This window comes from Nicotiana tabacum, chromosome 11, assembly GCF_000715075.1.
Source record: "Nicotiana tabacum cultivar K326 chromosome 11, ASM71507v2, whole genome shotgun sequence".
NCBI classification, from domain to species: Eukaryota; Viridiplantae; Streptophyta; class Magnoliopsida; order Solanales; family Solanaceae; genus Nicotiana; species Nicotiana tabacum.
The window spans coordinates 172,539,888-172,562,908 of NC_134090.1; the positions used below are offsets into that span (position 1 = coordinate 172,539,888).

Below are 23,021 nucleotides of genomic sequence, written 5' to 3' on the forward strand. Positions count from 1 at the left end.
AGGGTTCAGTCCTTCTTCGAACGTTGTGTGAATACGAGATACTTTGTACATCGAATTGCCCTTCTAATGCTACACATCTTAGATTTGAAGACTAGTTCAAAATTACTTGGAGCTTATTACATGCTCTATACATATATGTAGTTTCAAGGTTAATTAAATTTTACAATAATTAATAATATGAACAAATGACTCCTAATATATTTTCAATGTATAACACAACACTCAACCAAAACAATTAAATCCTCCTTTTATGTATACAAAAAATAGAATGTCGATAAACTGATATTTTAAAATTGAAAAGATTAATGAGCTTAATACTTTGGTATGTCAATTTAAATCGAATTATTAGTAGTCCTAATCACAAGTCCACTTGTCAACGACTGGTAATATTATAATGATAAAAGAAAAAAAGAAGTTTGATACATGCACATGGGAAGGCTAATGTGTCTGATTCTAGGAAAAGTGACATTAAACCGCATCGCAGAAGATTGCAATTTGGGACCTTACTATTTTGACAGCACAAAAATGATTATACCATATAAACCGCAGCCTCTCTACAGAACCGCTTTAAAAAGTTTACGCGTAATGATTTTCCGACCATTTAAACTTGTAGGCTTTTGAAAGTCGATACATGAACTTTAAACTTTTTTATTTAAACACTCGAACTCATGATTCCCTTGAATAATAAATATATTTGATCATTGATTATGCCTATGTGACAGTTACAAATGTGATATGGACAAAATACGTATCCGTCACGCAAAAAATACGCATCAATGTAACAATCTAATTAAAGAAAATACTTTATCAGTAGGGAAAAAATTAAAAAAAAAAAGAAAAAGAAAAGGAAATTACATCCATGTGCTGAAATTATATCCATGGCTGTAACAAAAATGGCTGCAAGTTGACGCCGTCCGATTAGATATCATCATCGAAAATTCTTCTCGGAGTTGCACTGAAAGCGGTGGAGTTTGATTTTTGTAGCTCTCGCATAAAAGGTCCATCATATTACCAAGTAAATTGGGAAATTGGTGCCTTTTGTCCTCAAATACGAGGTTTTCTAAGTTCTCTAGAACCATAGATTCCTATTAATTTTTTTTGAAATTTCAAAATTAAATTTATTTTTCTAGTCTAACCATGAGCATAGTGGTTTTGTGAATTTGATTTAGAAATAAGAGAGAGTAACAACACTAAAGAAAAAAATAAAGAAGAAGAATAAAAATAAGGAAAGAAATGGAGGTAGGTGAACGGATAAGAAGGGAGAGGTGGGTGAACGTAGTAATAGCTTCAGGTCTTTTTCTCTTTTTTTTTTCTTTTTTTAATTTGTAACTTCTTTTTGGCTTATTTAGTATCTAAAAATAGGACCCACAAATAATATATGTGAAGTAATAAATAATTTAGTATATGACGTGTTGTACATATTAGTGTAATTGATATATACGCATTACTTAATATATTTATTAGTACTTATTTTGCTAAATTTAAGTGTTCAAATGAAAAAATTCAAAGTTTATGTATCTTCTTTCAAAAGCGTTACAAATTCAACCGCCGGGCAACTCCAAAAGTTATACTCATAAGCCACTACGTGCCAGGTAAGGCTCGTATATCGTAATAAAAGAAAAGAAAAGTACCTTATTCAGAACCGAGAAAGGGCCATCTTTAATGTACTTGTAAATAGTAAATGAAAAAGTACTAAAAGAAATCAGAGTTACACAGAGTTTGACCCAAAAAACCTAGACCGTACTAGGAGTAATACATCCCATTATGTTAAGGTAATACCAAAAAATAGAGAATGGCTTGGTGACTACTTAAACTCGACGGAATTTTTTAAAAGTTGATACATAAATTTTTAATTTTTTCATTTAAACACTCGAACTCATATTTCTCGTAACTAATAAACATATTTGATCATTGACCATGTCCATATGATGTCAATTGGTCCTAATCAGCAGGCCGCGTGAGGAACACGATGCACAAGAGTGTGAAAGCCCCGCTCAACAGTACAAAATGGATTCTACTTAATTGTCTTCTTATTCATTCCTTCTAAAATACCCTCTACTTCCTCCATTTTTTAAAATCTGAAGCTCCATTTTTTATTTTATTATTTCAGACCGTGAAAATGATGGAGAGTTGTATATTTGTCATTGTGAAGTTGAAACTAAATTTTGTATCACTTGGACCAAACGAAGCTCGATCAGAACAAGATTAACAGATAATAAACGAAAACAAAAAAAATGAGTGAGTAATTATGATCGATTTTGGAAGGAGGTGAGTGATTATGACCGATATTGGAAGTTCATCCAGCACGACTAACCTCATGCCATATCCACCACCATAAACAAGTCTTTTTTAAATGTTGGAGAAGGTGAAAAGAATGTGGAAGATTCTGAAATTTAGCGATCGGAGAAGGTGAAAAGAATATGCTAGAATTTTGATGCAAATGGCAAAGAGGGTCTTAATCGCGAGGAAATGGTAGCTTTGGTGGTTGCTGTAAACCCTAAGGCCAAATTCAGCGATGAGCAGATCATTGCCATTCTCGACGAGGTTTTTCGAACTTATGGAGAGTTCATCGATGACGAGAAGGGCCTTATATATGATGGCCTATGGGCCTTACATATGATCCCGTCACTTTCTAAATTCTTTTCACCTTCTCCGATCATCAAAATTCTGAAATGAACAAGGGAGAGTTTGGTCAGAGAGAGGTTAAAATGGGGGGGGGGGGGGGGTCTACGAAATGAAAGAGGGGACCAGGGTTAGGGTTTTCGCGCCTTGACTTGTAAAACATCCATTGGTCAATTGGTGACTGGATGAACACGTATGTGTATGTGTAATACACACGCATATGGTCTCTTGTCAGATGTGTTTATTAGTTACGGGAAAAATGAGTTCGAGTGTTCAAATGGGAAAATAAAAAGTTTATGTATCTGTTTTTAAGAACCCGACAAGTTTAAGGGGCCAGGAAGCCATTTCGCTTTCCTCTTTCTAAAAATAATTTCTCCCTGTATTTGAGTGTGTATGACATATTTTGTTTATCGATAGTTAATTTAATTAATTTTTAAAGTTAATTGAATTATTATAATTTGATAGTTTAAAATTAAAATGAAATTATTTTATATAAAAAACATTATAAATTATAATTCTTTTTATGTCAATATAATTAAAAAATGTCTTTTAGAATATTAGTCAAGTTTAAAAATAATTTGACCTGAATTTTTATTTTATTTTTATTAATAACTTTTTACGATTAAAAAAATATTATGATATACTATAAGTTTGAAAATATTACACAAGATATTTATAATATATTCAAGTTTACAAATTTTAAAAATTGTCATTTATTGATGAAGTGCTAAAATAAATCTTGCCTCGTATCTCTCATTTCAGAGAAAATTCAGAAACAATAGTTTACTAATTTCCTGCTAAAACTACGAAGGCACACTTATTCTTACATACAAAGAGAGGTAGAGAGAGAGACCATATAAAGAGAGGTAGAGAAAGACCAATCTAAAGCATATAGATCTGGGGTTGAGATTTGCTGGAAAATCCATTAGGGTTTTTCTAGATGAAGATCAAAGAAAGGTATATAGCATATCACATATGGGGTTTCATTATTATGAAGTTTATTTGAGTCTGCTCTTTTTTCTTTGAGGTTCTTGTCATTTGATCTCTGTTTTTTGAACTCATTTAAACAAAGCAGAAGCAGCAAAGCAAGAAAGGAAGAAACTTGTGTTGTTTTTCTCACTCTTTTATTACCCCAATGTAACGTAAGATAGCTAGTTGGTGCGTCCAAGATTACTTTTGGCAGTTTCTTATATATCAAAAGTTCAAAACCCTATTTTTTTATTATATAAAAGGAGAGAGAAACAGTGTTGTTGACTGTAGATAGATAGCTTCTGGTTGAATTCTACCTTGGATAGTGAGAATTTTAGGTAAAGAGTGAAGAACAAGGTATGGCTAATAATCGTTGGTGGGCTGGAAATATAGCGATGAATCCAATGGTTTCATTATCACCAGCTTCAGCTTCTTCTTCTCTTCCCTCAAGAACCAACACACAAGAAAATAACAACCTACTCGGCCAGAGAAGAGAGCAAGAATTCATGGATACGACCGTTGAAGCTATCACCACTACCACCGCCACAACCACCACCGCCACCACAAATAGTAGCGGAAGCAACAATCAAAACCCTAATGAGACGGAGCATGAAGCAGATGAGAACATCCATAGTTCTGGAGGTATGTCCTCTGGGCCGTCCAGCTCTAGGGGAGCCGGACGTAGGCCCAGAGGGAGACCAACGGGTTCTAAGAACAAGCCCAAACCACCAATTGTGGTGACAAAGGAAAGCCCAAATTCACTTAGAAGTCATGTATTGGAAATTAAAAGTGGAAGTGACATAATTGAGAGTATTGCAACATTCGCGCATCGTCGCGGGCGCGGTGTGTCTGTTTTAAGTGGCAGCGGTATTGTGACGAATGTCACATTGCGCCAACCGGCTGCAGCCGGCGGAGTAATTACACTGCACGGGAGATTCGAAATATTGTCGCTTTCGGGTGCATTTTTGCCTGCTCCTTCACCTCCTGGAGCAACTGGATTAACAGTTTACTTAGCAGGAAGTCAAGGACAAGTTGTAGGTGGAAATGTTGTTGGTGAATTAATGGCATCAGGTCCAGTAATGGTAATTGCAGCAACTTTTACTAATGCAACATTTGAAAAGTTACCATTGGAAGAGGAGAATGTAAGTGAAGGAATGCAAATGCAAACCCCAGTAACTTCAGGGGTTAATACTGGAAATTCTGGTAGTATGGCTGATACACAACCTTCTTCTATGCCTATGTACAATTTGCCCACTAATGTTTTGCCTAATGGTCAAATGCCCCATGATGTTTTCTGGTCTCCTCCTCCACGGCCTCCTCCATCCTATTAATCGACTTAACTAGACTATAGTCAGTTACCATTTAGTGGACCTCTCCGTATGATTCGAACTCATATGAAGTTCTGACCATCTATTATAAAAAAGAAGGAAAGGATCTTGTAGGATTCGCGAGAAATTCTTCGGTACGACCAACACTTAAACGTGCTTTTAGTTCTCCTTGTAATCATAGGTAGAATGTTGTTAACTTTCTTGACCCTATTGTATAATGACTTGTGAATCTTTAATTTCTATCTATTAGGTTTTAGTTTATGTTTGTAACTTTGTATCAAGGGTTTATCAATTTGGTTTCTTATTTGGTCAACTATCTTGGTAGAATTGTTGGATTGTCAGTGATGTAGGTAAGATAATCTTGTCTAGACATGGAGATGAAGCAGTATACAAATATCCAGGAATTCAGGTATCATTAAATATTGCCTTGATTTGTTTTTTATATTTGCTATTTTTGTACTGGATGAGTTAAATTTTTTAAACATTAAAGATTTTTGAGTTAAAAATGCTAGTTTTTACAATCAAAATATTTTAGGATAGGCTGCCTACATCAAACCTGCTAACCTGCTTGGGGTGCTGCCTCGGAATGCTTCATGCACGGGCTACCATTTTCGGGATTATTGAATCTATGTTGCATCCACCTTTTCTGCTGTCTAGTCCCTCTTAAACCATCTAATTCTGGTGCACTAATTTTATATTCAACAGCTAACTACTTAGGTAGAGTTATTTCTTTGATAGCTAGCTGTCTAGCTAGAATTATATCTTCAATACCTAGCTATCTTAGATTGAAAGCTTGGAACTTTGTTTCTAGTTGGGTGTCCCTAAGTAGTCCTAATCCGGGTATTAGATTTGGGATTGCAATTATCAATCGCTTGGTTATTGGTAGGTATTAATTATAGTATATCAAAATCTTGATACTATTTATTCCACATAAGTAGAGGATTATAATCGTAATCCTGGTTATAATTATGGGATAACCTTGTTTTGGACCAAATAACCCGAGAGTAGAGAAAAGGACTGGAGCGTTAATTAAGTCTCTTGCCCTTCTTCAACTAAATTTGGATTTGGATTACTAGTCATTCATAAAGGGCATCTTGGTGCACTAAGCTCCCGTTATGAGCGGGATTCGGGGAAGGGCCGGACCATAAAAGTCTATTATATGCAACCTTACCCTACATTTCTGCAAGAAGTTATTTTCACGGTTCAAGCTCGTGACCTTCTGGTCAAATGATAGCAAATTTACCAATTACGCCAAGGCTTCCCTTCATATTTCACGTAAATGGAAAATTTTGCAATATGAATTAGAAGGAGAATGTTAGCTATATCTTCAGAGAATTTTAAGGGGCTCTTTACTTTTCATGCTGGTTGTAGTTCATGACACTTGTTGTTAATATCTAAGTGACATTCTCCCTTTTAGTTTCTATTGCTTTAAGGTGGTGGCTATTTATGCAAGTGAACTGCATTAAGCCAGCATATATATGCCCTTTTCAGTAATTCTCTTTACAACATTTAAGACGTTTCTATTTCTTGAGCCAAGGTCTATCGGAAACCGCAACTCCACATTCACAAGGAAATAAGTCGAAGCGGCTAATTAGGTCTTGCTATCTGACTAGATTTAACTGTTTAAGGATTCATATTGATTATTTGCGCCGTTGTTTATTTTTCTTTTTGAAGCATATGGCTATCTGATTTAAAAGTTTAAACTATCAAACGGAACACATTTTTATATTTCAATAAGTCTCTGACATTCTTGATGAACTCGGATGGTAATTTGTTAAATTGATATGTATATGAATATTAAGGCAATCTATGACATTCTTGATGAACTTAGGACATTTTCTCTTTTTCTGAAAAAAAAATGTGTTTTTGTGTCTTATACCATTAGCAATTTTTTTGACTCATCACAGAAAATGATGATTTTTGTTTCAATTAAATTGGCTTTTTCTGGCAACTACGTAATTGACGTTGGTGGATGGAGGTTTAGCTACTTGTGCCAATGTCAGTATCTCATTCAATACGAGCAATTAGGGCTACGTGGACCAGGTTGATTTGGTTTTTATCAAAATTAATCCAAACCAGCTATATCAGTTTGGATTGGTTCGGTTTTGTCGGGGTTTTCGGATTTTTGGTTTTTTTTTGTTACATGAATATTATTTCAATCTTACTTTGTTAAAATTATAGTTAAAGCTTTGATAAGTGAATATATGTTTAGTAAATATGAAAAAAAATTGACAAACATATGATCTATTAAAATATTTTTGTGGGAGAATTTTTTTAGTAACACATGATAGTTATTTTTTTAGTCATCTAACAATAATTTTTTGTTAATTTACATTTCAAGGTTAATATATGAGAGATCCCAAATATTTCTACATTTTCTAAAGAAAATTCACTATAAAGTCTTAAAAATATTAATAAAATTTATATATTTATGTCGGTTTAGTTCGGATTTTTTTATTCAATACTAAATCAAATCAAACCAAACCTAATCGAATTTTTTAATCGGGTTGGTTTGATTTTTCGATTTGGTGCTATTTTCCAGTTTGGTTTGTACACTACCAGCAATTATTTCTTAGGGCTACATATAGATAGAGATATTATAATTGACAATTGAGACATGACTAGTTTATTTGTCCTTTATTGTGCATTGTCCCTTTTTTCTATACGAATACTTGACTTTTGGTCAGTAATCACTTATTGAATAGTAATTATTTTTATTAAAAAAATGATGATTTCCACTTTGATGACATATTTGTGTGATCATCTGTTAATTATCAATGAGATAGCAAATGGTATAAGGCTAAAATTTATTAGATCATATATATATATATATATATATATATATATAAGGAGATGAAAAAGTATGTATGAGTATTTAATTGCGAACTCAGTAACTAAGATCAAGACGTCACGCGTGAGACACTGAGTATGTTATTATTATTGAATTAATTAACTAAGAGGAGTTATGCGTTTGATAACAAAATTAGAATTTATAAACTTCAAATTTAGGCTTCACCGAAACAAGAAATAAAAAAAATTGGTAACCGTTAAATTGGGGGGAATATTGGAGTTTACCATTTTGGACTGCTGAAACAGAAGGTAACTGTGTCATACTCATATGATGGTGTAATTGATTTTTCACTCGGTGTCCCGTATTGAAGTCCGATTATATTCAAATTCGCATTGCATAAGGTTTCATTCGGGGGAAGCCTTTCCTATCAAAGATTTGTTTTCATACTCAGTGCTCGAACCCAAAATTTCTAATTAAGGGAAAAACAGTCTCGTCCACTGCATTCATTGATATTTGAAGAGCACCAAGCAACGTAGGTATTATTAGCTGTTTGAAGGGCATATAATTAGTTATTCTTCGTCCCAAATTAATAATCATTTTAACTCAAAAAAAGAACTATCACTTTAGGAACTCAAGATTAGACTAAATTAGTTGGATGTTTCTATTATACCCTTAATATGAAAGTGTAATTAGCTTTTTTTTAATACTGCTCAATTTTAAAAAAGCAATTAATTAGATTAACCTAGCAATTTTTGTATTTATTGTTTTCTTAATATGCATCAAAAGATTAAAGCGATAATTAAGGAATTTATCAAAAGATTAAAGCGATAATTAAGGAATTTAAGAGAAAAAAATATTTGTGATATTAAAAGCTTAATTGATAAAATTTTTGTATGATCATAATAGTTGTGTTGCATAAAGTTAAAGGATAAAATGAGAAAATATATTATTTTTGAATATAAAAATATATCATTACAAATTAGTAAGGAAATTAATGTCAGCTACCTTCAGTTTGACCACTTTATTGTATCTGTAGGCTTTGTGGCGAATTTGGTAATTGACTTTTAAATATTTATTGCGTACTGTGGAATTGACATGGACTTCCAAATTCCAATGGATTATAATATATCGTTGAATACCAGAACGAGTCATAGTCAATATTGGCCAACTCTATCTTTGGTTCTCTTAGACTGCAAGCATTGAGTGCTCCATCTCATAGGTCAGAAGCTGAGCCACAATGTAGTTTGACCGAATTTAATAGTTTTAGTTCAAATAATGTATTTATCTTTAAATTTTTATTAAATATATAAATAATTAATTTATAATTCAATAACTTAAAAAGATTATGATTCCAAAACCATAAGCTTAAAATGCCGACTCCGCTTTTATTAAAGGCGGATTTAGAATTTAATGTTTAAGGTTAAACTTTGTAAGTTTTTAAAGGAAGAACTTATTGTATTTTTATAACAACCCGGCCGGTCGTTTCGAGAGTTATAGCCCCGTTCCCTTATTTCCTGCTCCTTTTGTGTTCTACAGCTGTATTATGTCTTATCGGGTCAGTTGGTTCGGTCCAGAGTGGTTTTGGAGTGAATTGAGACACTTAGTCTCTTACTTGAAAGCTTGAATTGGGAAAGTTGACCGGATGTTGACTTATGTGTAAACGACATCGGATTTGAATTTTGATGGTTCCGTTAGCTCCGTTAGATGATTTTGGACTTAGAAGCACGTCCGGAATATGATTTGGAGATCTGTAGCAGAATTAGGCTTGAATTGGCAAAAGTTGGAATTTTGGCGATTTTGGCCGCCAGTGAAAATTTTGATATCGGGGTCGGAATGGATTTCCGAAAGTTGGAGTAGTTTTACGGTGTCATTTCTAACTTGTGTGCAAAATTTGAGGTCATTTGGACATGATTTGGTTGGTTTCAGCGACGTTTGTGGAATTTGAAAGTTTAAGAAGTTCTTAGGCTTGAATCCGGGGGTAATTTGGTATTTTGATATTGTTTTGAGTGATTCGAAGGTTCGATTAATTTTATATAATGTTATGGGATGTGTTGGTATGTTTGCAGAGTTTTTCTTCATCGCGTTCGCGAGAGGGTTCTCGCGTTCGCGACCAGGACATCGCGTTTGCATAGAGTCAATGGTTATTAGAGCTTCAGGCATTTAAGCCTATGCGTTAGCGAAGAGGGTTCCGCGTTCGCGTCGGGTCAACCAGTGTAAGGTTCACGTTCGCGAAAGGGTCCTCGCGTTCACGAAGGAGGAATTTCCAGTCTGAGGCCGTTTGTGCTTCACAAACGTTAGGGTACTTTCGCGTTCGCGAAGAAGAAAATCTGGACAGACAATGTTATATTCAAAATCGTGGGTTTGAGCCCATTTTTCATATTTTGAACTAGAGACCATGGATTTAGGAGATTTTTGAAGGCATTTTCAGGGAGTTGATTGGGGTAAGTATTCCTCACTTGATTTTGGTTAAATTCCATGATTGTATCTTGATTTCTATCATTTAAATTGTGAATTGGGGTGAAAAATTGGGGGAAAATGGAAGAGTTGTTGAGATAGAATTTTAAGGTTTTGGATGGAATTTTTTTGGCGGATTTGAGTAAATTTGGTATGGTTAGACTCGTGAGTGAATCGCCTTTATAGTTTTGTGACCTTTGTCGGATTCCGAAACGTGGGCCTGGGGGCCGGGTTTGAGCCAATTTCGGGTTTAGAGCCTAATTTAGCAGTTTTTCTTGTTGAATTGGTTCCTTTGGCATATATTGATTGTGTTGTATTACTTGTGGCAAGATTCGAGACGTTTAGAGGCCAATTCGAGATGCAAAGGCATCGCGGAGTAGGATTTTTGCTAGGATTGAGGTAAGTAACGGTTATAAATCTGGTCCTGAGGGTATGAAACCCCGGATATCGTGTCGTGCGACTATTTTGGAGGTGACATACATGCTAGGTGACGGGCGTGTGGGCGTGCACCGTAGGGATTGTGACTTGGTCCATCCCGTGAGACTATAGAATCGATTAGCCTACTGTTTACTACGTGTTCTCTTTGTTTTTATGGAAATTGACCGCACTTCATGTTAGAAATCATGCTTAGGCCTTGTGACATCACTGTTGAGACCCGTGAGGTCGTGTACTTGCTGAATTAACTGCTATTTGATGTTTTGTTCTCAGTAATGATATTACTTGCATATTTTACCTCTGTCCCCCTCCTACTTATCATTGGTACATGTATTTATCTCTGTTTGGGCTGAATTTTATGCTTTCTAAGAGCCCGAGGGACTAGTGAGGTTGGTGACTGAGATAGAGCCTGAGTGCCGAGCTGTGAGCTATGTGAGTGTATATGGATCAGTTTCACGCTGGAACGAGGCCCAGGGCTATATATGTATATATTGGATCAGGTTGCACTCCTCAACGAGCCTTCGGGCTGATTATCTATATTAGATCGGGTTGCACGCCGCAACGAGCCTTATGGCTATTTATATATTGGATCGAGTTGCACGCTGAAGCGATATAACGCTTAGGCTGAAGGAGCCCCTTCGGAGTCTGCACACACCCAGTGAGTGCATGTACCTATTGAGTATGATTATTGAGGGCTGAGAGTCGAGTGGTTGAATTGTTGAGATGAGCTGAGTGACTGTTGCCTTGAGAGGCTGTACTTGGTTTTAGTTAATTGTTGCACTTAGTTGCTATTTGTCCTTCTTGTACAAATTTCTGGAAGACTTGATATCTGGTTTACTTGAGCACGTACTGATGTGACTTAAACTAATTAATTTGAAAGCATGAATGTTCTTATTTGAAAGATATTGAGATAATTGTATTTGCATAGCTCGTCACTACTTCTCAATTCCTTATTTATTTCTGTTACTTACTAAGTTGGAAGTACTCACGTTACTCCCTGCACCTTGTGTGCAGATCCAGGTGAGACCGGTCGTATAGGTTTCTAAGCTCATGCGTAGTTGACTATCGGAGATCTACGAGGTAGTTGTCGGCGTCCGCAGCCCTTGTCTCTCCTTCCATTGTTGTCTTTCTTTCTGTTTTATGGCATTTGACAGATTATTGTAAACTTTGATTCTAGACTGGTTGTAGATGCTCATGACTTAGTGACACCTCGATGTCGGGCTATCTTTTCTGCATTTTGCTTTCGAGTTGAACTCTTTTATGAAGTTTTTAATATGAAAAAGCTTTGAATTATCTTTTAAATGAAATACTGAAGTGTTTGGAAGTGTGTCGGCTTGCCTAGTACCACGATAGGAGCCATTACGATAGGTTAGAGTTTTGGGTCGTGATAAGTTGGTATTAGAGCCTAGGTTACATAAGTCTCACGAGTCGTGAGTAGGTTTAGTAGAGTCTTGCTGATCGGTACAGAGACGTCTGTACTTATCTTTGAGAGGCTGCAGAACCCGTATGAAATTTCACATTCTTAAATTCTTATCGTGCGAATCTGTTGATACTGGTAACTAAACTTCTGTTATTCTATTCTCTCATAGATGGTGAGGACACGTGCTACCGGTCAGGATAGACAACCACCAGTACCACCAGTTGGGGTCACGAGAGGCCGACATCGCGGTAGAGACCGTGGTAGGGGCAGGGGTGTAGGCCGCATAGCAGCTAGGGTAGCACCTGCAGACCCACTAATTGACCCAGTACAGGATCAAGTCCCAGTTGTGGATGCACCAGCAGGACCAGCTCAGGCACCAACTGTGCCCTTCGCGATTCCAGGTCTTCAGGAGACCTTAGCTCAGATTCTGACTATGTGCACCAGTATTGCTCAGACGGCCTCTGTTTCTACTACAACAGCCACTTCCTAGGCCGGGGGAGGCACTGAGACTCCCGCCACCCGCACACCTGAGCAGGTTGTTCAGGGACTTCAGACACCGAGGGCACCACCAGCCCATCCGGTTGCACCTTCTCAGGACTATGTTGTTCCAGTCATGCCTGATGATGAGCAGCATAGATTGCAGAGGTTTGGGAGACTTCAACCTCCGATTTTCAGTGGTGCAGAGGGCGAGGATGCCCAGGGTTTCTTGGACAAGTGTTAGAGGATTCTCCGTATAGCGGGTATTTTGAAGACCAGTGGGATCTCGTTCACTACATTTCAGTTCACTAGAGCTGCTTTCACTTGGTGGGAGGCTTATGAGAGGCGTAGGCCGGTTGGTGCAGCGCCCCTTACATAACAGCAGTTCTCCAATCTCTTTTTAGAGAATTATGTAACGTAGTCCCACAGAGAGGAGTTGCGCAGGCAGTTCGAGCAGTTTCGAGCAGTTGCATCAGGATGATATGGTTGTGATGCAGTACGAGATGAGATTTTTGGAGTTAGCTCATCATGCTATTTGGTTGGTTCCCACAGACAGGGAAAGGATCAGGAGGTTCGTGGATGGCATCGCATACCAGCTACAGATTTTTATGACTAGAGAGAGGGTGACCGGTGCTACCTTTGAGGAGGTTGTTGACATTGCCCGGGAGATAGAGTCTGTTCGCCGCCAGGAGCGGGCTAAGAGGGAGGCCAAGAGCCCTCGAGGATTAGGTAGTTTTGGTGGCATTCCTTCTGGAGGTCAGTTCTACTACGACCGAGGTCGTCTTTACAAGCATGCTCATATGGCTCACCCAGTTCACTGTGGTGCATCATCTAGCCATGGTTCTCACAGTTCACATCAGGGCCACTCATCTCTCAGCATCGTCCCAGCTCAGAGTTCGACTCATGCACCACCAGCTTAGGGTTCATCCATGTCAGGTTCTTCTACCAGTTATCCCAGTGCTCGGGGCTCTCTTCAGTCCCCACCACCAACATCGAGGAGTTGCTACGAGTGTGGAGAGTTTGGTCATATTAGGAGGCAGTGTCCCCACCTAGTAGGAGGTCCAACTTAGCAGCAGCGGGGTCAACCTTCGACTTCAGCACTAGTTACTTCACTACCCGCTCAGCCAGTTCGGGGTGGAGGTCATTCAGCTAGGTGTCGCCCTAGTGGGGGAGGCCGATCAAGTGGCGGCCGGGCCTGTTTCTATGCACTACCTGCCAGACCCGATGCTATTGCTTCAGATGCTGTGATCACATGTATTATCTACGTTTGCCACAAGGATGCCTCTGTATTATTTGATCCTGGTTCCACTTTTTCATATGTGTCGTCATATTTTGCTCATTATATGGATATGCCCCGCGAGTCTCTTGTTTCATCTGTCCATGTATCTACGCCGGTGGGCGATACCATTGTTGTGGACCTTGTATATCGATCGTGTGTAGTGACTATTAGGGGACTAGAGACTATAGTAGATATGTTGCTGCTTAGTATGGTTAACTTTGATGTGATAATGGGCATGGATTTATTGTCTCCGTGTCATGCTATTCTGGATTGTCACGCTAAGACGGTGATGTTGGCTATGTCGGGGTTGCCGCGGATTAAGTGGCAAGGTTCGTCGGATTATGTTCCTAGTAGAGTGATTTCATTCTTGAAAGCCCATCAGATGGTTGGGAAGGGGTGTCTTTATTATTTGGCCTTTGTTAGGGATGTCAGTGTAGAGACTCCTACTATTGATTCAGTTTCGGTAGTGCGAGATTTTCTAGATGGGTTTCCTGTAGATCTGTCGGGCATACTGCCAGACAGGGATATTGACTTCGGTATTGATTTGGTGCCGGGCATGCAGCCCATTTCTATTCCACCGTATCGTATGGCACCGACGAAGTTGAAGGAATTGAAGGAGCAGCTTCAGGAACTCTTCGATAAGGGGTTTATTCGGCCTAGTGTGTTACCTTAGGGTGCGCCAGTTCTATTTGTGAAGAAGAAGGATGTCACCATGAGAATATGCATTGACTATAGGCAGTTGAACAAAGTCACCATCAATAACAAGTGTCCTTTGCCTCGTATTAATGATTTATTTGACCAGCTTTAGGGAGCGAGCATATTCTCCAAGATTGATTTGAGGTAAGGATATCACCAGTTGAAGATCAGGGACTCAGATATTCTTAAGACAACTTTCAGGACTTGATATGGTTATTATGAGTTCCTTGTGATGTCTTTTGGGTTGACCAACGCCCCAGCAGCGTTCATGCATTTGATGAACAACGTGTTTTGGCCTTATCTCGACTCTTTTGTTATTGTATCATTGCTGACATCCTGGTGTACTCGCATAGCTAGGAGGAGCACGCTAAGCATTTGAGAGTTGTATTGCAGCGGCTAAGGGAGGAGAAGCTTTATGCAAAGTTTTCCAAGTGTGAGTTTTAGCTCAGTTCAGTAGCGTTCTTGGACACGTGGTGTCCAGTAAGGGTATTCAGGTTGACCCGAAGAAGATAAAGGCAGTTCAGAGTTGGCCCAGACCGTCTTCATCCACAGAGAGTCAAAGCTTTCTTGGGTTGACTGGTTATTACCGTTGGTTCGTTTAGGGTTTCTCGTCTATTGCATCGCCCTTGATCAAATTGACCCAAAAAGGGTGCTCCTTTCAGGTGGTCAGATGAGTGTGAGGCAAGCTTTCAGAAGCTTAAGACTTCCTTGACCATAACTCTAGTGTTAGTTCTGCCATCAGCTTCAGGCTCTTATACGGTATATTGTGATGCTTCTCGGATCGGTATTGGGTGTGTTTTGATGCAGGAGGGTAGAGTGATTGCTTATGCTTCCAGTTGAAGCCCCATGAGAAGAACTACCCTGTTCTTGATTTGGAATTAGCTGCCATTGTACTCACGTTGAAGATTTGAAGGTACTATCTCTATGGTGTGTCTTGTGAGGTGTTTACTGATCATCATAGCCTCCAACATTTGTTCAAGCAGAAGGATCTCAATTTGAGGCAATAGAGATGGTTGGAGCTGCTAAAGGACTATGATATTACCATTTTGTATCATACGGGAAATGCCAATGTGGTGGCCGATGCCTTGAGTAGGAAGGCAGTGAGTATGTGTAGTCTTGCATTCCTTCCTGTTGGTGAGATATCCCTTGCAGTTGATGTTCTGTCCTTGGCCAATCGGTTTGTGAGATTGGATATTTTGGAGCCTAGTCGGGTCCTAGCTTGTGTGGTTTCTCGGTCTTCTTTGTTTGATCGTATCAGAGAGTGCCAGTATGATGAACCTCATTTGCTTGTCCTCAAGGACATGGTTCAGCATGATGATGCCAGAGATGTGACTATTGGAGATAACGGGATATCGAGAATGCAGGATCGGATATGTATGCCCAATATAGATAGGCTTCGGGAGTTAATTCTAGAGGAGGCCCATAGCTTGCGGTATTCCATTCATCTGGGTCCAGTGAAGATGTGTGAGCACGTGATTTTTGCCAATATGAATTACTCCCACAAATTCAAAACAAAATAATTTTCCATTGTTTGCAATGTCGAGGATTTTTGTGGCATTTTCTGTTATTGTGTGGATATTGTCTGTGCACGTTTATTGTTTAATTAATGAAAAATACAAAAAATGTGTTGCATGCGCATTTAGAATTTAACTGTGCATTTTAAGAATTAATCAGTAATTAAGTTATTTTATAAAAAAAAAGAGAGAGAAGAAAATCACAAAAATAGTTATTTTGCACCTTTTAATTTTAATTTTTGTTTGAGTAGTTTTTCTTTAATTTATTAATTGTGGTAATTATTTAGGATTAGTTAATATTTGTGATAAGTTAATTTGATTTTATAACTTAATTTAGGATTTTAGTTTTAATTTTTGAAAAAAAGAAAAGAAAATAAAAAGAATTAATTTTAAAATAAAAAGAGAAGGAAAAAGAATAAAAGAAATCGGAACTTGGGCCAAATTCAATTTAATTCTCGAAGCCCAATTCCATCACCCCCAAAACACATCACATACCCGGTCCAAAGACCATTGAAACGATGTAGTATAGGAAGAATACTACGTCGTTTCAAGATCCAAACCATCCGTGTCTGAGACCATTGAAACGGCGTAGTATAGGGAGAATACTACGTCGTTTCGAGATCAACAGATCTCAACCGTCCATTCCCTCACATCTAGTGGTCAAGACCTCACCCCATCACCCGTTTAACCCGACCCATGAACCGGTCCAACACCCATGTAACCAAAACGACCCCATTTTCCATTAATGATTTAATCAGAGCCGTTGGATTCCAATCATCCAACGACCCTAATTAAATCCTCAATTTAATATACTCAAAACATCAAACCCCTTACCCCCTCAGAACCCCCCCTTATCGTCTCTGATCTCTCTTTAGAGATCAGCCAAAATCGCCGCCTCAAACCACCGTTGACCGCCTGCCGAAAATCGCCTATGGCGGCGGTCAACCACCAATCACCCCCAAAAATACACTGTAGAATCCCCTTCGTCTCCTCTTTCCAAATATCTAACCAGCTACCTTCAAACATCCCTAGAATTCTTTGAATCTTGATTCGAAGAGGCGAACTCTAGCGCCGTCCTAATATTCTCCGGTGACGTCGTCGCCTCCAACCCCTCCCAAACTAACATCCTATGACCCCCTAACTTCCCTCTTTCCAAATCCCCGCTCCATTCTTCTCGAACATGGCCAAAACTCTTCGAATATCAAATCTGAGTTCGAGCCCTAGAACCCTAAATTCTGACCAGTGCACGAAAGGTCATTTTGCTGGATTTCTTGGCTTATTCAAGCCTGTTTCAGCACAAAATAATGACGTTCATTTGTTCTCCACCAAGAAAAAATGTTTGGCATTATTTTGGGTTGACTCAAAGTGTCAATTCCAAGTTCGAGCCTGGCCGGTGAGTTCTTTCCTAGTTTCTTGTTTATTCTCATTAGTATTATTCTGTTATTCGTCTTTCCCCATCTCTTTTTCTTTTCTCTAGTCGATTTCAGTTGAAACTCGACCAATCCTCTAGTATAAACTATCTTTTGATCGTTGTTTTATTTTTCAGAATGTTTGGTGAATTTGTTCTTAGTTTCATAAGTTTGTGTGGTCAGTTTGTTTAAAATTTTGAAATCATATCTCGTGTAATAATTTAGTCAGTTTAATTAGTTCATTTCGATTTAATAGACTAGTTTATTCCATTTTTGTGTATGCTATTAATCAGTCATATAGATAATTCTAGTTTTCGAACCATTTAAGTGTTTGTTTTCTTCTGCTTTTGGTAAAAACACTGAATTTGGCCTGGATCAGTTTGATTGTTTGGTCCTTCAGAACATTCTTGATCCCACTTCAAAGGCCTGATAGGTTTTGGGTCAAGATTGACCCATATCCGTCTGGTTTCTTGAAAGTAATTGACAGAAGTTTAAGGGGCAATATTTGGGAATTGTTCAACAAAGGAAGTGTTTACCTAACTTAGGAAGTTTCTATAGTGGTAGGGTTATGAATACACTAAAGATTAGATAGAGATAAGGTTTAAGTGGAATCAACTATTAAAAATGGAAAAAGGGGATTTGTAACGGGGATTTGCACTAATTGGTTGCCTATTTAAAGGTTGAAGAAGAGCAACGGTAGATGAGAGAAAAAAAGGGATAGAAAGAACACATTGAAAGTACTGAAAAAAGAGAACAATCTAAAAAAAAACATCAAATCCAATAGAGAGATAAAGTTTTAAGAGATATAATCCAGAAAATACAAAGGGCTAAAATTTTCTACTATTTCATTGGATCTCTCCAGTTTTTTTTTGAATTCTTTTCAATTTCTGAAATAATCTGGACTCATCTGAGTACAAAAAAGGGTTGAATTTGGTCCTCAAAGTTGGCTTAAAGCTTGCTGGGTTACTGTTTGATTGGAACTGTTTTGCTGCACAACAATTCTTGGTTTAAAGTTGGGCCTGGGAGGTTTATTTCAGTTGCTGCTTACTGCTATTGTTACTTCTAACCTTACTTCCCCTTTCCTTTCATTTCTAGGTATTTGCCAATTCCATGGACACCACTTAAATGTAGTTTGAAGCTTGAGTAACAAATTGGATGATGGTTGCTATTGAATTCTCACTTCTGTCTCTTTCCATTTCATGCATAACGTGTATTACTTAGTTCAGAAATAGCTTGGTCGAAGTATATTTATGGTTGAATAGAGTATGACTATGTTTGTAATCATCTTATTGTTGGGTATACCTGCTAAATTCTTTGTTCTAAAATTAGTTTTGGTTGGAAACATGGAACAAGTTATGGCTTAGTTACTTGGATTTCATGGGTTTGAATTGGTGTATATGTATAAAGGGACTTTCAAGGACATTCATAATAGGTATTTGCATATGTAGTATTCTGTATTACTTTTTTCTGAATTTCAGTTGTTTGTATGAAGTTTCCTTTTAGAAGTCTGGGTTAATAATTTGTTTGCTCGTAAAGACTATTGGTGGTATTAGATGCAGAATGACCAAAAATAATTTGATATTATAACCTCTGTGCAAAAGTAATGTGATTAGCCGTGTTGTTATGATGTTGAAACTATTAAATTCTGCTACCTATTATTAGTTATTAGAATTGGAACTCACAAATTGCTTTCAAGATCAAGTGATTATTGGATGTCATGTAATTGGCTATTGATAAGTTAAAGACGATTCCAAAGTTTGCTTGCATATGTATTAGTCTCGTTGTTGAGCTCCTAAGTTGATGTTACTTCGCTAAATATTTTGAACTCCTTTCTCACATCCTAGTTGTTGTTTGTTTGTTTGTTTCTTATATTTCCTGCTGGAAGGTAATTCATTTAATTAACCTTTATTTGGTGTTACTTTTTTTTGTTGTTAGTTACATTGCATTGTAGTTGTAAATGTGTTGAATGGCTTTGTTGCAAGAAACGTTTCTGTCAATTGTCCTTGGTATAATCTTTAGCTTATAATTTCCATTAAGGAGGAGAGAAATTCTGATCCTTAATTAGTGTAGCTGGATGTCCTTTTAATTAATTTTATATGAAGTTGGAATATCTCAATATCCATATCCAAGTGATTGTATTAGGACAATAGATGGCCGTTTGATTTTGAGTTGTGCTCGAATTGACTGATTAATGCAAATAGCCATTATCATGGTTGTATTATCTCCACTAAGTTACTTATTGCAACAGTATTAATTTCTATTCTACGTGCATCGTTTAAAGTTGTCATTTTATTTACATTGATTACTTCCAGTGTGTTCTCATATTTGGAAATTAGAATGCTTTAGGAATTTCATTCTTTACTAAGTTTATAATGTTGAAAGTGCCAATCAATCATTATACGGACGTGCAATATTAGTATATGAATAATTATGAACATCGGTAGTTTGCTTTACGTTGAGCGCAACTTTTTTGTTTTAAAACAATTTGAGGCGTCCCGAGCCAAATAAAATCTCAATTGCATGGTCCTCGTTTAATTAATCTTGTTTATCCTTAGAATTCGGGGCGTGCCATTTAGTTGAATTTCCATGGCCCTCACAAAGTTGCAAACGCGTAGTTGCTTTAGGCACGTTATTTTACCTTCCTAAACTTGGGTGCGCATTTATGTGACCCAAATCCAAATCTTAACAGTGTTATATAGAATGTGTTGTGGACCGCGAGTGAATTTATGTGACGCGGTTCAAGACATATTTTAAATGACGTTGCAAATCTTTCTTTAAAAATAATTAAAAGCGGTTAAGGTTAAAAATGCACATAGGTTTAAAATTGTAATAATTAGATAATAGGCCAATAGTAACAGTTGAGCAACCGTGCTAGAACCACGGAATCCAGGAATGCCTAATACCTTCTCCCGGGTTAACAGAATTCCTTACCTGGATTTCTGTGTTCGCGGACTGTAAAACAGAGTCAATCTTTTCCTCGATTCGGGATTTGAACCGGTGACTTGGGACACCCTAAATTATCCCAAGTGGTGACTCTGAATTTAATAAATAAATAAATAATCCTGTTTCGATTGTCGCTTTAATTGGAAAAAACTCTCTTATATACTCTCTTCCGGGGGTGTAAGTGAAAAAGGAGGTGTGACATCTCTGGCAACTCTGCTGGGGAAAAGAACCCAGAATCTCTGGTTCAGGGTTCAAGAATTCGAGCTTAGACGAATTGTTATATTCGGTTTTATCTGTTATCTGATTTTATTACATGTTTGAGCCTAATGTGCTAAATCCCGCTTTTTACCGTTTTGATATTATTTGAACTGTATATAAACTGCTACGAGACCCTTCTCTTCTCATCTTCAGGGATGTGCTCGCTGGTCGAGACTCCCTATTCTGTTAGTGTCATACCTTGAAATAAGAAAGAGGCTCGAATGAGTTACTAAGCCGGATGACCTTTTGGTTCCCGGTACGTAGCCCCCTCCTCGGCTCGAGTTGTCCACTCAGGTATACAGTCTAGAACACATACCCAGGTTTTGAACCTAGAATAACTCAGCCTTATACCGGATCCCTAGTAGGAACGTTTGTTTGTATCATGTGCATTTGACTTTGGAGACTCAACACAGGGGTTGGGTCTGTCTAGGACAGGTGTACCCGGAATGAAAAGGCCATCCTGATGCATTTTACTTGCTACTTGTGCGTTCATTTGCTTCGGATTTGCATGTTGACCGGCTCATAGACGAAAAGTTGAAAAGGAAAGTCAATGTGGGGACTGAGAGAGATAATTGTCTATTTTTGAAAACCAATGTCTAAAATATACCGGAACTCTGCCGAAATCTTGAAAAAAAGAGAGTTTTGTGTTTTTTTTTAAAAAAAATTTGTTTCAAAAAATAGTTGGTTTTTGTTTTGTCAAAACTGCCCGAACTACGCCAGTTTGATTCTCACCGGATGTGGGATACGTAGGCAACCCCCATCGGGTCCAACTTTCATTTTGCAAAAATAGCCCTAAAAGAACAAAATTTTGTTTTATTTTAAATAAGCAGGGTGATGTCATTTTTGTCTGAAATAGCCGAATGTCCCCAAAAGGACGCCGGAAGGCTATTTTAGCGAGAACAGCTACCTTTGGTCTCTTTTTTCGAATTTTTGGCCGGTTAGCAAGCACAACCTTAGGTCTTCTCCCCGAAAGTGCTGAAAGGCCGTATTTGCAAAGTCGGTTTTATTTTTGAAATGAAAATTTGAAAAAAAATGTCAGCTTTGAGTTTGAGTCAAAATGAATCATGATTTTTGCTTAATCACCCTAATAAATGTGTAGAATGAGCACGAGTAAAAATTTGCCAATAACATTCATGAACAAGATCCCTTTGGAGTTGCATATGTGATGGGATGATCTGGGTAAATCAGGGCAAGACAAGGTCAATCATTATTTGGGAGGTCTCATCGGGTTATCGAAGATTGGGCCTAGAGGAGATATCATAAAGGCGTTGGTTACATTCTGGGACCCGACCCACAACGTGTTTCATTTCTCAAATTTTGAACTCACCCCAACTCTGGAAGAAATAGCCGGATATATTGGGAGCGCTGAAGTTCCTCTAAGACACAAGTATCTAGTTGCTCCAAGAGTCGTCACTGTGCACAGATTCCTAGATTCCTTAAAGATAAGCAGGGGGTCCATAACCCAGATTTGGTCACAGAATTTTCCACTCCGCAGTTTATATACCAAAGATACAGTCACATAGGAGGGTTTAACAATCTAGAAAACAAAATTTGTAGCAAAGGGAACCGCCTCAAACGGGAAGAACACATGTGTTTTGCTTTTATGGTGGTCTTCTTGGGACTTCTGGTGTTTCCTAGGAAAGATGGAAATATCGACATACGAATAGCTGGGGTTGTCAGCACTTTGCTTACTCAAGCCAAAAGCACCCTCGCACCCATGATAGTAGCTGAAATCTTCCGCGCTCTCACAGCCTGCAAAGCCGGAGGAGACTTTTTTGAGGGGTGCAACTTGTTGCTGCAGATGTGGATGATTGAACATCTATGCCATTGTCCTCAATTCCTGAGTTATGGGTCTACAGAGAAAACCTGCATAGAGGAATTTTATACGAGGGTTGATGGGATCAGCTTGCCAGAAGGGGTTATAGAATGGGAATCACATCTTCATTCCATCAGTGCAAGTCAAATAGAGTGGACATTTGGGTAGCTTCCCGTAGATGAGATCATATACATGCCAGCTACCGGGCCTCATTTCCTTTTGATGGGTCTCAGGAGTATCCAGCCTTATGCCCCATACCGGATTTTGAGACAATTAGGGAGATATCAAATGGTTCTCAGGGATGAAGACATTAGTCACCATGTGGTCGAGATTGGTCCCGATGGTCAGTTTCATGAAGCAGTAGTCCGCCAAATTTGGAGCGAATGTCAGTACTCGACGGCGAACATTCGAGTGCATGATCTGTCCAGAGGTGAAGTTGCACCAGGATATCTTGCCTGGTATAAAAGGGAAGTTGAGTTTGGAAGGCGGCCAAAATACCCCATCTTCAAGAATTTGTCGGAGCATCACAAGAGCAATGGGATCGGCTGGCCAAAGAAAATGAGTACAGAGCCACCATACGCAGGCTAGAAAAGCAAGTGATGGACATTCA

The 23,021-nt window shown here is 38.0% G+C and overlaps 1 protein-coding gene across 1 annotated transcript; it reads left to right on the plus strand.

Annotated features, from left to right (window-relative positions):
- Positions 1 to 3,375: 3,375 nt before the first annotated feature.
- LOC107767128 (AT-hook motif nuclear-localized protein 15-like) lies at positions 3,376 to 5,186 on the plus strand. The gene has a single exon (XM_016586050.2). It carries the CDS (start codon positions 3,951 to 3,953, stop codon positions 4,920 to 4,922), a length of 972 nt encoding a protein of 323 aa, XP_016441536.1. The 5' UTR covers positions 3,376 to 3,950; the 3' UTR covers positions 4,923 to 5,186.
- Positions 5,187 to 23,021: the final 17,835 nt, after the last annotated feature.